The 15,978-nt window shown below is 44.9% G+C and overlaps 1 protein-coding gene and 1 non-coding gene across 2 annotated transcripts; both read right to left on the bottom strand.

Annotated features, from left to right (window-relative positions):
* Nucleotides 1-4,356: 4,356 nt before the first annotated feature.
* On the bottom strand, nucleotides 4,357-4,464 carry LOC141567757 (U6 spliceosomal RNA). Its single transcript, XR_012490586.1, has one exon. It is a non-coding gene; the product is annotated as a U6 spliceosomal RNA (small nuclear RNA).
* A 1,065-nt stretch (nucleotides 4,465-5,529) lies between these two features.
* On the bottom strand, nucleotides 5,530-14,406 carry IZUMO2 (IZUMO family member 2). The gene is made up of 7 exons (XM_019741471.1): nucleotides 14,175-14,406; nucleotides 13,900-13,974; nucleotides 10,476-10,562; nucleotides 10,217-10,237; nucleotides 9,229-9,309; nucleotides 7,893-8,019; nucleotides 5,530-5,572 (listed from the first exon to the last, which is right to left on the bottom strand). The coding sequence occupies exons 1-7, from the start codon at nucleotides 14,404-14,406 to the stop codon at nucleotides 5,530-5,532; spliced, it is 666 nt and encodes a 221-aa protein (XP_019597030.1).
* Between the last annotated feature and the right edge of the window lie 1,572 nt (nucleotides 14,407-15,978).

Raw genomic sequence — 15,978 nt, 5'->3', positions numbered from 1 at the left:
CCCAATAAAATAAAATAAAAAGAATAAGGCCCATATCGAACAGTAATGACAACAATTTTAAGGAGTTACTGGCCTCTCCTTGGTTTTAATTACATATATATAGTCAAAACCCCAAATTAGGCTTAATGGTAAAACACCAAAATATCCTCTATTAAAGTCAAAAACAAAACAAAATGTCCACAATTACCACTTTGGGAAGAACCAGCAATATAGTTAGAGAAAAGAAGGAAAAGACATCATTGAATCAGAGAAATCCAAGTTTTCATCCTTCTTTGAATATGACTGATATCCTGGAAATCAGAGAATCAATTGGAACACTAAGGTAAACAATAAGATAATTATTTAATATTACTAGGTACAAAATTAATCAATAAAAGCCAATAGGTACAGCATAGGGAATATAGTCAATAATATAGTATGGTGTCAGGTGGGTACTAACTATGTATGGTGTCAGATAGGTACTAGACTTACTGGGGTGATCACGTCATAAGGTATACAAATGTCTAATCATTATATTGTACACCTGGATCTAATATAACATTGTATGTCAACTACTGAAAAATATTACTGAAAATTAAAATTAAAAAATCAATAGTTTTATCTTTTCAAACAACAATTATGAGAAATCTAATAAAAAAAGGCTTATTTGGATTTTAGTTCCATCTTTGCTTAATAGATTTTAATCTTTTGGTGATCTCGGGCATTCTCTTCCACTATCTGCATCTAGGTTTTCTTCTCTATAATCCCACACTGAAATAATGTGTGACAGAGACTGGATAGCTCTTCTCCAAATCCTTTTCTGTACTTCCTGTGCATTCAGCCATGCTAAATTTCCCAGCCTCCCCTGTAATTTGGTATGGCCACATAACTAGTTCTGGCCAATAAAATGTGAGCAGAAGTGACATGCACGCCATGCCCATACCTGACCCTTTAAAACCTCCCACTTGTCACTTTCCAGTCTTTTCTGCTGATGTAGATGAAGCGTGTGACCCTGGAAGTCACATGTTGCAGATGGAAGGTCCCTGAATTGTCACTTGGAGGAAAGTCATCTCCAATCAAAAACAAAATAACAAAGTTATTTTCTATTATATGGACTCAGGGGATGGGTTACATAAATGGCCGTACATCCTGCCCTTGAAACGTTATCGAGCCTTAAAATAATTTTGATGACCAATGAAAACAAGGGGAAATGCTTGCAAATGAAAGTTAAAAGAAAAAAGATCACAAAGTTATATAACTTTCATGTTTATACAGATGTAAAATATAGGTATGCACATCAGTAAAAGCCAGATGAACCATTGACAAAATGAACTAAAAAATACTCCTACATCCCACCCTGTATACCAGCCACGAAGAATTACTTATATCTCTCTGTCCCCTCGAGGCTTCTGTATTCTCTGTTCTCTCTATGTGGAACAGCCCACCTCACCCTTTGCCTTCATCAGTCACAATCATGTATTTTACTCCATTGGTTCTTATCTTTCAAATTACAGACAAGGTGATACCTCATCTACATGCCTTCCCTGATTACCAGGCTGGGTTGGAGGCTCTTCTCTGAGTTCATACAATATCCTGGACTATCACCATCAAGCACATATGTATATCACACGTGGTCCTAACTGCCTGTAACCATGTCTTTATCATGTACCCTAATACTGGCAATAGTGATCGGTTCAAGGAATGGGCCCAAGACCCAAGCAGGACCAATCAGGACCCTTCCTTGTCACTGCTATATGAACTCAGTTGCAACTGTGCTATTTGCTTTAGCCAATGAAGTACAGGTGAAAGTGACATTGAGCTCATTTAACTTGCATGACCACCTGTGAAGAAGGCATTGCTCCCCCATTTTACAGACAGGGACACGGGGAGGGAAGATTTCTGTAACCCACCCAAGGTCCAGTTCTAGTCAAGGACAGAGGCAGGATTTAAATTCAGGTCCAGCCCATATGTGCAACCACTAGGTTTTACTACTCCCAAGTTCAGCCTGTCTCTTTTCCTTGTATCATGATTACTGGAAATGCCCCAAACAGAAGCTACTCTGTTAGCCAGGGCTCTGGAGTCAAGGTGGCATGGAGCAGAGCCTCAGCTGCCCTGTGATAGGCATGGCATACGAATGAGAAGTAAACCTTCATTGCTGTAATCCACCGAGCTATTGGGGATGTGTGGTGTTGTAGCATAACTACATTATTCTGACAGCCATCTCCTAAAGCCTTGACGAGGCTTAAATTTGATATTGTATATAAGTCAATCAGCACAGTGCATTGCAGGTAGCAAGGGCTCAATTACTCTAGGACCCTGTAACAAAGGCTGCATAGCATAACTGTTAATCCCACTTATTCATTGTGTGAAAATCATTAACCTCTTTGTGCCTCCATTTCCTCATTGTACAGAGGGAGAAAATAAACACCTTCATTGGGTTATGAGATTTGAATAGGTTGATATAAGTAAAGCCATTAGAACAGTATGTGACAGAAAACACCATCTACGTGTTTGCTATCAATATTATTAACAATGTCATTAATAGTTCTCACCTCTTGACCTTCATACTTGCTGTTACCTCTGTCCAGAATGTCCATTCATTCCTCTGCGAAACTTTCCCCTAGTCTCACCCAGCCCAGCAGGAGGTGGCAACTCCCTCCCTGGGTCCCCCACAGGAACGTCTCAGTATCCTAGCCCTGATATTGATATTGTAATTGTTGTAATTATTTGATGACTGTCTCTCCTGCCGCAGACTCTGCACTCTTCGGGAGCTCTCATCACGCTATACTTGATGCACAATTGAATTATCCATTTACTGCATTTTGCATTGCTCCCAGGAAGTTAAGTGAGTGGCTGGATCAGTAACCTGAAGACATTTTACAAACCAAAATGACACTGCTCCCCAAGCAAAAAGCCTTTCGAAGCCACCAGCTTGCGACCCCCAAGCTAGAGCCTTTCCTAGAGTGGGTTTCCGTGAGGCCACCAGTTTGATGTGTGTCTGCAGTAGCCCCGCCCCCGGCCAGTTCGCACGTATCGGTGACGTCATGCGCCTCCGGAGCGGTGTCGTCAAGGCCGCCAGTGTATGTAGCCTCCAGGGAAGTGCGCCTGCACAGGAGAAGGGGGGTTGAGGGGAGGAGACGGTGGACAGATAGTCCAGAAACTACCATTACCAGAATCCTCTCGATTGGAGCAGAGTCTATTTAAGAGGTTGGAGCCACTGCTCTATCTCTTCAAAAACTCTCCACTCAACGCGCGCTCAACTGCGCAGGTAACAAAAGTGGTGTCTTGGCAACGGGTGGCTGGAACAAGGAAGTCAAGGTTTTGGCTAATCAGAAGTCGAGTTCTACGGGCACATCTCCTACCTTTAACTACACTGGGATGATAGTATCTATGGCAACAGACTTATTTGCGGGAGGCAGAGGTTTCTGGGAAATGTAGTTAATTAGGGAGTCCAGCGGGATCCATCAACACTTAGAACTTCCTTTACTAATATCTAATATATATAGACACACATATATAAATATCCAAATACACACACACACACACACACACACACACACACACATATATATTTAAGCAATATCCAATCCTAGGTGTTTCCCTGTCACCTCACAATTGTGTCTTGGTTGGTCTACAGTATTTGAAAAAAATTAGTTGCCTACAACTACTTTAATGGAAAGATTTCACATAAAAAAAAATCTGAATTTCTGGGTTCTGTTGAAAATTCTAAAGATCTGAAAACACTGGGGCTGTTATTTCACCACGAGCTGAGTATTTTCTATCCTCTATGAATGGGACCTGCAGTCATTCACTTTATCTACCTGGACCAATAAGATATTTGAGGTTTCAATCCCAGACCCTGGGAAAAACTGCCAAGCTCCCGTTCCCTGTCATTTAAAGCCCTTTGATGTATGGATCCATATTGTCTTTGCAGGCTTTTTTCTCCCAACATTACTACCCTCATTTATTCAACAAATATTTACTGAGCACCTGCTCTGGGCCAAGCATTCTTTTTTCTTTACTTTCCTTTTTTTTTATTTTTTTTTTAAATATTTTATTGGGGGAGGGGAACAGGACTTTATTGGGGAACAGTGTGCACTTCCAGTCTTTTTTTCCAAGTTAAGTTGTTGTCCTTTCAGTCTTAGTTGTGGAGGGTGCAGCTCAGCTCCAGGTCCAGTTGCCATTGTTAGTTGCAGGGGGCGCAGCCCACCATCCCTTGCGGGACTCGAGGAATTAAACTGGCAACCTTGTGGTTGAGAGCCCACTGGCCCATGTGGGAATCGAACCGGCAGCCTTCGGAGTTAGGAGCAGGGAGCTCTAACCGCCTGAGCCACCAGGCCGGCTTCTTTTCTTTTTATTTTTTTAAGATTTTTATTAAAAAACATGGAACACTTCATGAATTTGCATGCCATCCTTGCTCAGGGGCCATGCTAATCTTCTCTGTACCAATTCCAATTTTAGTATGTGTGCTGCCGAAGAAAGCACTTGGCCAAGCATTCTCATCACTTCCCCCCACCAGTCACTCCCGTCAAACATCCTCATTATCCTGAATGAGATGGCAACAGTTCCGCCGGCAGGCTCAGAAACAGAGGATATCGTGTTATCCAAATCTATTTCCTACTTTGGGTTAGAGAGTAGCAGGAGTTCAGACAGCAAAGGATTTACATGAAAATGTATCCGAATCTATTCAGGAACATATAGGATGAAAATTTAAGAGTTCAGATAGGGAGGGAAACCTGTTGTAGGGAAAATAGAGTTGGTCAGGCTCCCTCCCCAGCCATCTGGTGACCCTGACCCGGTGACCCACCGGGCATGAGATAAAATGTTGTGCAAGCACCATCCATCCTGAAGATGTTGTTGTTTGTATACGCTTATTTAAGCACCTTGGCTGGGCGCCACTTTTGTCTGTGTGGTATGAAAGGGTCCAGCCATGTTATGAGGCTGGCTGTGTGGGCCGTGCCCAAAGTGTGTGGGGGCTGCTGAGAAACAGGCTGCTGTGGGCTGCTGCTGCTGGCTGCGGGTCGTAACCTGAGAATGTCCAGCTGTGCGCAGCAGTGAGAAACCCTGGCTGTGTCCAGAAAGCCTGTGAATAAAGCATGTCTAGTCTGCCTTCGGCTCCACGCATTTTCTTCCAGCTCCCTGAGTCACAGACACCTTGCCCCCAGGACACCACCCATTCGGACACCTGTATTCTTCACGCTGACAACTGCTGTTCCTCCGCCTAACTGTCCTTGCAGGTCCCACCATGAAGTCATCCTCTTTAGGATGCATTCTTCCCCAAAGTAAGAATGGTTGTCCCTTCAAGCCCTCAATGTAGGTTGTCTATCCCTTTGGAAGGTCCAAATCACTTCTACTTTGAGTCAGGGCAATTGGTGTCTACAGATGAGTGACACCTTGTCCCAACCCTTGAGAACCACCCAGTCAGGTGCCCAGAGCGGGTTACCAATTGGGGGGAGGGTCCTTCAGAAACTGATGGAGACATTGAGGAATTTGTCACAGATTTTATTAAACTTCTTTTCCTTTCCCCTTGCAAACCCCCAAATCACCACCCTACTGTAGCAGAAGTTTCCGGTTTTGCCGGTACGAAATAGCCCTGATCAGAGAGAAAAAGCCTGGCGGTTAGAAAGAGACCTTCAGGTCCCTTCAGGTCAACTGACTCTCACCCGCCAACTTCCCTCCAATCATCGGCCTTATTTGGCTCAGCCAGTGACATTATGGGTCTCTGGGCAGATTTCCAGGGTTCTTGGACAATTAATGTACTTGAGGAGGGGGGAGTGAAAAGTTGAGACTGGGACTGGGGGTAAAAGTGGAAACAGGATGAGTGGAAAAAGGCAGGAGGAGACTCCGAGAGATACAGACACAGAGAAGGGAAAGACAGAAAGAGAGAGAGAAATGAGGAAAGGAGAGAAACAGGTGTATTAGGACTTGGAGATATCCAAGTCCTAATTCCCAGTACCAAATATGAGTGTGACCTTACTTGGAAATAAGGTCTTTGCAGATGTAATTAAGTTAAGGCAAAATGAGGTCATTCTGAATTTAGGCAGGATGCTACATTCAAAGTCTGGTGTCCTTATGAGAGAAAGGAAAGGAAGATTTGAGACACCGACACAGAGGAAAAAGGCATGTGAAGACCAAGGCAGAGACTGGAGGGGAGCCACGAGCCAGGCAATGTCAAGGACGCCAGCAATCACCAGAAGGTAGGCGACACCTATGGAATGAATTCTCTCAGGACCTCCAGAAGGAACCAACCCCACCAACCCCTTGATTTTGGACTTCTGGCCTCTAGAACTCTGAGAGAATAGATTTGTTGCCTTATGCCACCCAGTTTGTGGTCATTTGTTACAGCAGCAATAGGAAACTAATACACAGGGAGACAGTGGGGAGAGAGTTGTGTAATAGATACTGAGAGGCGAGACAGAAGTTAGGCAAGAGGCTGAGGGAGAGAGAAACAGAATTCAAGACAGAAAGGGCAACCCAGAGATGGGAGAGGGGAAGACAGAGATGAAGACCAGGCAAAGACAGGAGAGGGTCAAATATGGGGAGGGAGCTGGGGGAAAGGTGCTGGAGGAATAGGGGAAGGTGGGAGGGGAAGGGAAGTGGCAACAGCTGGAAAGGTTTAAAGAAGCAGAGAGGGGTTGACAGATAGGGAGAGAGTCTTCGGGGCTTGTGGGGTGGGAGTCAGAAACAGAGACCCCGAGACGGGGAGAGACATTCAGAGATAGAGCCAGAGAGACTGAAAAACACAGATTCAACCTGGAGGTGAGGAGAGGAAGAAGAGGATGGCAGATTTGGAACTGGGACAGTGGAGGGGAGAAGAAAGCCCAGAGGGAGAGGCAGAGAGAGGGGGAGAGTTTCAGAGAGGGAAAGAGATGGGGACATGACAGGGGGAACAAAGAGTGAGAGCTGACATTCACTGTGCTAAGCGCTGGCTTAATGCTTACCCCCAACCCTGAGAGGGATGCACTGGAATGATGTAAAACTGAATATGAAGAAACTGAGGCATTAGGGAGATGAGGGTGAGGGACAGGTGGAAAAGGCAACGAAAGACTGGAGAGGGTACTGAATGTGGGACAAGCAGACAGAGCAGGGGGAAACTCGGAGGTGGAGAGAGGATGGTGAGAGCAACTGTTCCCCTTCCAACTGTGGGCTTCATGCTTGGGGCCTATGGAAATGCTTTCATTTTAATATCTCAAAAAGCAGAAGAAAATAAGCTAATATAACAATGAATAATAATAATAAATATATAATATACTGGGGCTACCAAAATAATGTATACAAATTAACACATTTTGGTCAACATTGCTCAAGCAGTAGTTCACCATAATCAGAAGTGTCTGGACGCTGGTGGTAACCACTTTGAGGACCTCTTGTAATTATAGGAGTCAAACGTGACTTGTATTAATCTTTTGTTATTGGAATATATTGAGTATTACAATTTTAATACAGTATTCCTTCCTTAAAATGTGTATACACTTTTTGGGTATCCTCTGTATATAATAATGATATTATTATGATATCGTGATATCATATATGATCATGATATCATATATCAATAGTGATATATATATATATATATATATATATATATATATATATATATATATCTGTCTTCAGACCAGCACATTCACAAAATATAATTTTTAGTATTTCTTATGGAGAAAGAGACCCACACAAGGGCAAAAGTGCTGACGACCCAGGAAAGACATAATGTGGTCCACGAATGGGGGGAAGAGGAGATGAGGGGGCGAGAGAGAGAGAGAAGGAGAGCCAGAGAAAAAGACAAAGGGAGACAGAGACATAAAGTGACTAAAGAGGAGACTCCCTAATAACAGTGACGGATCCAGGGCAGTGACATTTTTTGAGGGTCTCAGTGGGACTTTTGGAGGCCTCAGGAGAGGGCAGGGATGACTCACGAAGCCACGATGACCCCTAAGGTGAAGACAGCCAGACACATGGAAATGACGATGCCAAACGTGGCCTGGTTCCGTGGGTATCCACCCTTGTTCTCGTACTGCAGGGCCATGCGGGGTTGCCTATCAACTGGGGTGGGGGGAGACAGCGCCGACCTCCATGTCACCACCCGTCCTCAGCCTTGTACCACACTCACTGCTCACTCAGCAACCTGAGCCTCTCCCCCGCTCCCACATGCCCCTTGCCTTCTCCTGGGGTCTGACTCTCCATTCATCTATTCCTCAAATTCTGTGTCCCAGACACCATTCAAGTTGCTTGGGATACAGCTGTGAACCCCATTAATAAACATCCCTGCCATCCGGGCACTGACAGTCTACACAGCACATCACAGTGACAGCGAAGAGCTCCTAAGGGAGCAAATAGACACATCCCCTCTTTTCAACTGGTCAAAGTCATGGGAGGAAATGACAAGAAAAACACTTCTAGATTAAAAAATAAAAGAAGTGGAAAAACTCTAACAATTGAATGGTATGACAAGTCCTTTCATTGGATTCCGATCTGAATGAATCAGCTGTGAAAGGTATTCTGGAGACAATTAGCGAAGTTGGAAAAGGGACTTGGAATTATTTGATATTGAAGAATTGTTGTTAGATTTATTGGGTGTGAGAATGGCATTGTGGTTATATAGAAAATGTCCTTATTTTTAGAGGTACACACTATTAATAGGTGAAAGCTCAGATGTCTGATTTCTTTTAAAATACTGTGGCAATAAACAAGTAAAGCAAAAACAGAGGAACATTCATTGTCAAGATAATTTAATAGAAAATGCTACTTTAGAGAGTGTAACCAGGGAGTTCTCTCTGAGGAGGTAAACTTTGAGACTTTGTTGAAGTGAGAGGAACAGTGTGACAGAGAGAGGGAACAACATGTGAAAAGGTCTAGGATGACTATTCAATCTTGATGTATATATGGGTGTTCATTGTACTATTTTCTCTGCTCTAAGGATATGTGTTTTTTAACTCTCTGAACGAATGAATAAAAGAATGAATTCAGCACATCTTCCAGAATCCCCAGGTATGGCACTAGCTAATAATAAAATGTTTTTCTAGCACTTGCCATTCTGATGTTGTAAAGTCACACAGGAGTCTACCCATTCAACAGCAGGGGTAAAGTTAATTTCAGGATGTGGAAGCAACTTCTGGCCTCACTGTAAGCAAGTGTTCAGGGCAGGACTCAAGGCTGCATGCGGGAGACCTCAAAACTCATATCTGCTAGGACATGGCTGTCTTCATCTCTCATGTACTGGTCCCATGTCTTCCCCCACCCCCAAGAGCTTACCAAAACAGTACTTTTTTTGGATACATTCGGGACTGATCTTCAGGCAATGTAAACAGTCCAAGACCTCTTCTTTTAGCAAGCCTGGACAAGAGGAAAGGGAGAATTGGGATGAGGGCAGCAATAGAGGACTGGCAAGGGGCGGGAAGGCAGACGGGGAAAGAAGAGATGGAGTCCCTTGGCCCTCGTGAATTTGGAGGTCCCGCAGGCAGCAGAGCAAGCTGAGCAAAATAAACTGACAATTCACATTAAAAATAAATTTTATATAATTATTGAAGAGTTAAATTGAATGCAGCTGTACAGTTGGCCCAACATTCTGTTTGTATACATTTAACTAATTAAAATTAAACACACGTTTAGTTAAATGTCCACAAACAGAACGTTTGCTCTTTGCCTATTTTGCAGCCCCCTGCGGCAGGCAGACTGGCTGGATACTCACTCATCTGTCTCCTCCCCTTCCTTCCACACAGAAAGACTACATTTCCCAGGATCCTTTGCAGCATGTTGCAACCATGTGACTGAGTTCTGGCCAATGTAAAGTGGGCAGAGGGATGCAGTGCCACTTCCAGTCCTGGCCATAAAAGTCCCCGGTGGGATTCCCTATTCTCTCTCCCTTCTGAAGCTTGCTTAGAAGCGACAGCATGGGTGCAATCTGGATCCCTGAGTCACCACTTGGAAGAACTGCTCAACTCTCAATGGAATTAGGGTGAGAGAGAACTAAACCTTTCTTTTGTTAAAACCACTGAGATGTGGGGTTTGTTATTAGGACATACTCTCCTATCCTGACTAACATCCCTCTAAAGTTCTTTTTTGCAGGTTGCAATCACTTTCATAAGCCCTCAAAAATCAGATAGCCCTAGGTACTACAGCTTTGGGGTGGGGGAACCACAAGATTGAGTAGGTGTGATAGTGGGGCTTGATTTGGGGAGACAGGGTAGAGAGGTGTAGGAGGGTAGAGAAGGGAGGGATAGACAATAAATCCAGGACTCACGGCACATTGTGGGATCGCAAGCTGCAAGAGAAAAGAGCTGAGGTAAGTTGGGACAGCAATTTGAGAATTTAATAGGAAGGGACCAGGAGAGGGAGTGAGGAGTGAGTCTGGGAATGGAAAGAGGGGAATATTGGGGAGGAGCAGAGAAGGCTGAGTCATAGGGGAGGTGAGGAAGGAGTTTGGTAGAAAACGTGAGAGAAGGGGATGGAGTGATCATGGGGAAGGAGAGAAGTGGGCTTGATGGAGAGAGATGCCACACCTTTTAATTCATACAAGTTTAAAACTTTCTTGAGTTCCTTGATCACCTTCTCCCTAAGAGTCACCAGCTCTTCCAGCAGAGGCCCATCTAAGGAGAGAAAGAGATCCTTGTGGGGTGGGGGTGGGGGCACCCAGCATCCCATCTGCAGCTTCAAAGAGATGAAATGAGGAAACTCCTTTTCGTTTACCAGGAGTAACCAAGACTGGTTTTACTTGGGGTCCACCGGGCGGATCTATGGGCTGGGAGGTGCCGCATCTAGCTTCTGATCCACTGTGGGGCCCAGGCTACACCACCTTCCTTTGGACTCAGTTTCCTCATCTGGTAGGTGGTAGAAAGGTGGACCTCTCCTCTGTTTTCCTCTGATCTGCTCTCTTCTCCTCTTCTTTGTCTACACTCACTCCTTCATGATTTTATCCAGCCTGTGGCTTTATATATTACCTAGACCAGCACTGTCCAATATGGCAGCCACTCGCTACACATGGAGACTGAGTACTTGAAATGGGCTAGTCTGAATTGAGATGTGTTGTTAGTGCAAAATGTATGCTGGATTTTAAAGACATGGTACTAAAAAAATAACTAAAATATCTCAATAATTTTTATGTTGACTGCATGTTGAAATGGTAATATTTTAGGTATTGGGTTAAATAAAGTATATTCAAATTAATTTCACCTGCTTCTGTCTACCTTTTAAAAAACGTGGCTACCAAAAAATTAAAAATTACATATGTGACTATTTGTACCTCACATCATATTTCCACTGAACAGCAACCTATATACATTGATGCCTCCCATGTTTCTATCACTAACCTGGACCTCACACTGAAGTCCCGATGTATATATTGAACTACCCACTCAGAAGCTCCATTTAGATGTCTAATAGGCATCTTAAACTCAGTAAGTCCAAAACCAAACCTTGATAGTCTCCTCCAAACCTATTCCCAACCCTCGAGTCTTCATCTTAGTAGATGCAGGTGCCATGATTCTAGTTGCGCAGACCTTGGTGCTATCTTTGACTCCTTTTTCTCACATCCCACATGCAATTTGTCAACATGTGTATCAGCAAATCTTGTTCAACATTTGTTCAATATTCAAGATAGATCCAGGAATCACTTCTCACCCCTTCCACTCATACCACCCTGGTTCTAGCCGTCATCATCTCTTGCCTGGGCCATTGCTACACCTTCTCACTGGTCTCCCAGCCTTCCTTTCCCCATGCCCTGCTAAAATCTGTTCTCCACAGCCAGAGGGATCCTATTAAAACCTCAGTCAGCTCACTTGCATCAAACTTCAGATCAGAACCCTCCCATGTGACCCAGAAGTCAAAAGTCTTTAGCATGGCCTAGAAGGCACTACCTGATCTACCCCTTACCTCTAGGACCTCATCTTCCACATCTCTCCCGCTTTCTCCACTCCAGCCTCCCTGGCCTCCTTGAGGTTCTGTGAATATGCCAAACATAGTCCTGTCTCAGGGATTCCACTGCTTGTTCTTTCTGCCCACAGCCCTCAACCCCAGACTCCCTCAAGGCTGCTTTTCCTCTCCTTCAGTCTTTTCTCACATGCTGACTTTTCAGTGTAATCCTCTTGGCTGCCCTGCTTTAAACTGCAACGCCCTATCCCTACTCCCAGCACTGTCTATCCCCTGGTCCCTGCTTTTTTTTTTTTTTCTCCATAGTATTTGTCTGTAGTCACACAACAGCCTAGCCAACTGTCCCCCCCGTGTCTTTCCTTAAGGAAAGAAGAGTCTGTGAGACTGTGCCTTTCTGGGACTCTGTTCCATCCTTGTGTTTACACCTTATGTCTCTCTGTCTGGTCCCCAAAAGATGGTTTGCAGCCAAAGACGGGTAAGATATCTCACGGGAGATACAACCTAAGCCAGGCGGAACTGAGTGGGGACCCCCAACGAGCTGCCTTAGAAGAATATGGGAAGGGGCCTTGCCTCCCCTTCCCCCTGCCTGGGAAAAGCTGTTGCCGGCTCTGGCTTTTCCCTGGCACCTGTTTGTGAGAGAAGTTACAAAAACAATAAAGATCAGTTCTCTCCACTTATCTCAACGGAGCTGTTACAATATGAGAGACTTGACCCTGAGAAGGTACATACCTTAGGTAAGACATCATGGGACCTTGTACTTCGGCTGTTTACAGACAAAGGGTGATTGGAATAAACATTTTTCTGCTGTGATGTATGAGTCTCACAGACCGTGTAAGAAACAATATTACTTTCTTGTTTTTGTATACCTATCAATGAAAACCTTCAGTCGGCCTTATTCTGGGCTCCAGTCCTCTGAGACTGAGAGACCCCTGGCCTTTGGAGAGATTTAACTACATTAAGTCTCTGTTTGTTTCTTCCTTAAAAACTTAACCCAAACCGCCCCTTCTCGCACCCTCACTGCCCGTGTTGTACTGGACGCGACATTTGTCTCCTCCTGACTTATTATATTGTGCAGTAAAGGGTTAATTCAGCAGGCCTGGGTGGTCCAAACCCTGTACATTCCCAAAAAAGGTGTGTCTCTTGCCCAGCTCCTGGGAGGTAATCTCTCAGTCCTTGGAACATCTTGCCTATAAGAATGTCCTCCTTTCCTTGGGAGCCTTGGGCCACACCAGGTAGTCTATGCCAACAACATGATTCGTGGTAGAACCTTGCGCCATGTGGTAGCACCTTGACCTCTGGAGGGGCTGGAGACTGAGTAACTAAGGTCAGTCACTCCAGGTCAATGTACCCAACCCCCAATAATATAATAGTCAGTAAAATGATTGGCTTGAGCTCTTCAAAAATGTAAGTATCATAAAAGACAACCAAATACAATGTGTGGTCCCAGAACAGATCAAGGATTGAAAGAAAACTAGAATGTCCTTTCTCGTTCTTAGGAGATCTCTCATTGAAGAATTTTGTGTCAAAGTTAGGGTTTAAGTGTCACTAACTCTCAAATGGTACACACACACACACACACACACACACTTCCTATCTTTTTAATAACTGATGGGCTCTTCCATAGTGTACTCCTCCCTGCTCCATCCCTCAAGGTGGGGCAAGGCTTTTGGGGCCTAGATGGCCTCCACTCCCTCCCCCCAAGTCCACAGGGGCCTCTACTGCCCTCTGCTGGGGAACTGTCATAAAAACCGCCAGTCTCCAATAACTAACTCTGAATGGCGTTCCCGCAGCCGCTGAACATACATCAGAAGAGACAACCGTGAAGTGGTTAAGAATACAGTGTCTGCGCCGGGATTTCCCGCTTCAATTCCTAGCTGTGTGACTTTGGGCATGTCTGAGCCTCAGTCTCCCCTTCTGTAAAGGGTCGTGCCCACCTGGATGAAAGGCTAATAGGTGTGTTTGCTTTTATTATTAAATCCAGAGGAGGCGTGGTGGATGGCTGGAAAGGAAGGAGGGAAGGGGGCTACGTAGGGAAAGTCTTTCCCTCTTAGTTCCTACCTCTCAGAGAATTAACCTTTAAGCTGTTTGTTTGATTCTTGATAAAGGATGCCACGAGGTCCAGCTGATCTACTCCTGGAGACAAGAGGGGAGGAAATTCCAGTGGGTCCTTCAGAGAGCCACGTGACCCTTCCCCCTAATCTTTCTCCAGGAAAGGCCCCGCCCTCCTCCTCTAGAGAGAGTGGTCCCCAAAGAGTCTCCCACCCCAACCTCTGGCTTGGACGCACTGTCCCTTTCCCCACAGTGCTAAGCACCCTCCCGTCCCCAGCACACACCCACTTTCCCCACAAACGCGTTCAGCGCATAGTCCCGGAAGAAAGCCCCCTCCATGCCCAGCAGCAGGGCCTGAGCGCGGGCCTGCAGCTGCTCTAGAGTGAAGCGACTGGGGATGGTGGCGAAGCGCAGCTGGCTCAGGGCCTCCCGCACCGACTGGTCACACTGCAGGCAGCCCCAGCCTCCGCGGGGGCTGAGGTCCACCAGCAGCAGAAGGGTCAAGGCCAGAGGCATGGCAGGGCTTTGTGACGTGAGAGAGAACCTGGCCGGTCAGCCTCCTAGGTAAGGGGTGGAGGTCAGGGAGACCCACGGAGAAACACTCCAAGTGCAGGCACCGGCTCTGTGCCAAGCCCTGTTCTCGGCCCACGATATAGAGTTGAGGCAAACAGTCTCCGCTCACATCGTTTATATGCATTTGTTCAACAAATGTCAATGGAACACCCACTGTGTGCTGGCTGCTGGAGAGAGTCCAAGTGTTCATCCACTAATGAATGGTTAAACAAAATGTGGTCTCTCCATACAACGGGATATTATTCAGTCTTGAAAAGGAAGGAAATTCTGACATATGCTACAAAATAGATGAACCTTGAGGTCATTATGCTAAGTGAAATAAGCCAGTCAAGAAAAGACAAACACTGTATGATCCCACTCATAGGAGGTATTCAGAGAGCCTAGAGTAATCACATTCACACTCAGGGTATTTAACATGGGTTTGACCAGCTCAACCATATTCAGACTTTCCCAACTGCCTCCTCCTCGCTCTTCTTTTGGAGCAGGAAAGCAGCCACAGACAATATGGAAATGATTGGGTGTGGTTGTGTTCCAGTAATACTTTATTTACAGACACTGAAATTTAAATTTCACATAAATTTCACGTGTCACAAAATATTATTCTTTTCACTTTTTTCAACCAATTCGAAAGGTGAAAACCGTTCTTAGCATGGGGGCCATAGTTTACCATTAACCCATCATCCTGTTGGTTTCTGTCATAACACTAATTACAATTTGTCATTTCTTTTTGTCCTTCTTCCATATCATCTGATAATCCCCTGGAGGCCAGATACCATGTGTATCTTGTTCACCATTATGTCCCCAACCCCTAGGAAGGAAACTGGCATATGACTGGTTTTCGATAAATACTTGTTGAATGAAAAGGAAAAAGTCAGTTTCCTTTTCCGAGCCTCAGTTTCCTCCTCTGTAAATGGGGATAATAAAATACCTAGCTTATCCCAAAGGCGAAATGGTGTAAACCAATGTTTGCACTGTCCAATATGTAAGCCACTGTCACATGTTTGAAACAACTTGGTGATATGAATCCACTTCAACAGTATATGTTATAAAATCTAAATAGGGATTAAGTATTTTAAATAAAAATTCAGAGTCTGAATTGAAATGTGCTGTCCTGAGAATATTTCAAAGGCTTAGTACACACAAAAAAGCAAAACATCTCAACAATTTTTATGCTGGTTGTTGTCATGCGGGCTCTCAGTTCCTACTCCCCGCACAAGAACGCAGGATATGGTGAGGCCGAAAAGGAACACCCACGGAGACATAGAGAGGGGATTCATACCACTATATTCTCGCTGGCAGCTGGGTTGGAGACACAGGAAGCAGGAGCCGCAATCTGCCGCCCTTTTCTCTGCCAACCAACCCCCTAACGTAGCCACGGCAGTTATATTAGTGGCTAATGGCTAACCAGAACAGCTGGTGGCCATCTGATCACAGCGGACGGCCATCTGATTATAGCTGATGGCCATCTAATATCCGAGCCAGCACCTTTCCATGTGAGGCCGAGAGAGCCTGGAA

Source organism: Rhinolophus sinicus, linkage group LG11 (assembly GCF_036562045.2).
Source record: "Rhinolophus sinicus isolate RSC01 linkage group LG11, ASM3656204v1, whole genome shotgun sequence".
Taxonomy (NCBI): Eukaryota; Metazoa; Chordata; class Mammalia; order Chiroptera; family Rhinolophidae; genus Rhinolophus; species Rhinolophus sinicus.
The sequence above is the reverse complement of the archived record's forward strand: the minus strand, read 5'-3'. Positions and strand labels throughout refer to the sequence as shown.

Bases quoted from the DNA above. Each gene is read 5' to 3' on its own strand.
- IZUMO2 (XM_019741471.1), bottom strand. From the start codon at position 14,406: ATGCCTCTGGCCTTGACCCTTCTGCTGCTGGTGGACCTCAGCCCCCGC. The intron at 13,975-14,174 runs GTGTGTGCTGGG...TCTTGTCTCCAG, and splicing joins CGCGTTTGTGGGGAAAGTGG to GAGTAGATCAGCTGGACCTC. The intron at 9,310-10,216 runs GTGAGTCCTGGA...CCTCTTGTCCAG, and splicing joins TTGCGATCCCACAATGTGCC to GCTTGCTAAAAGAAGAGGTC.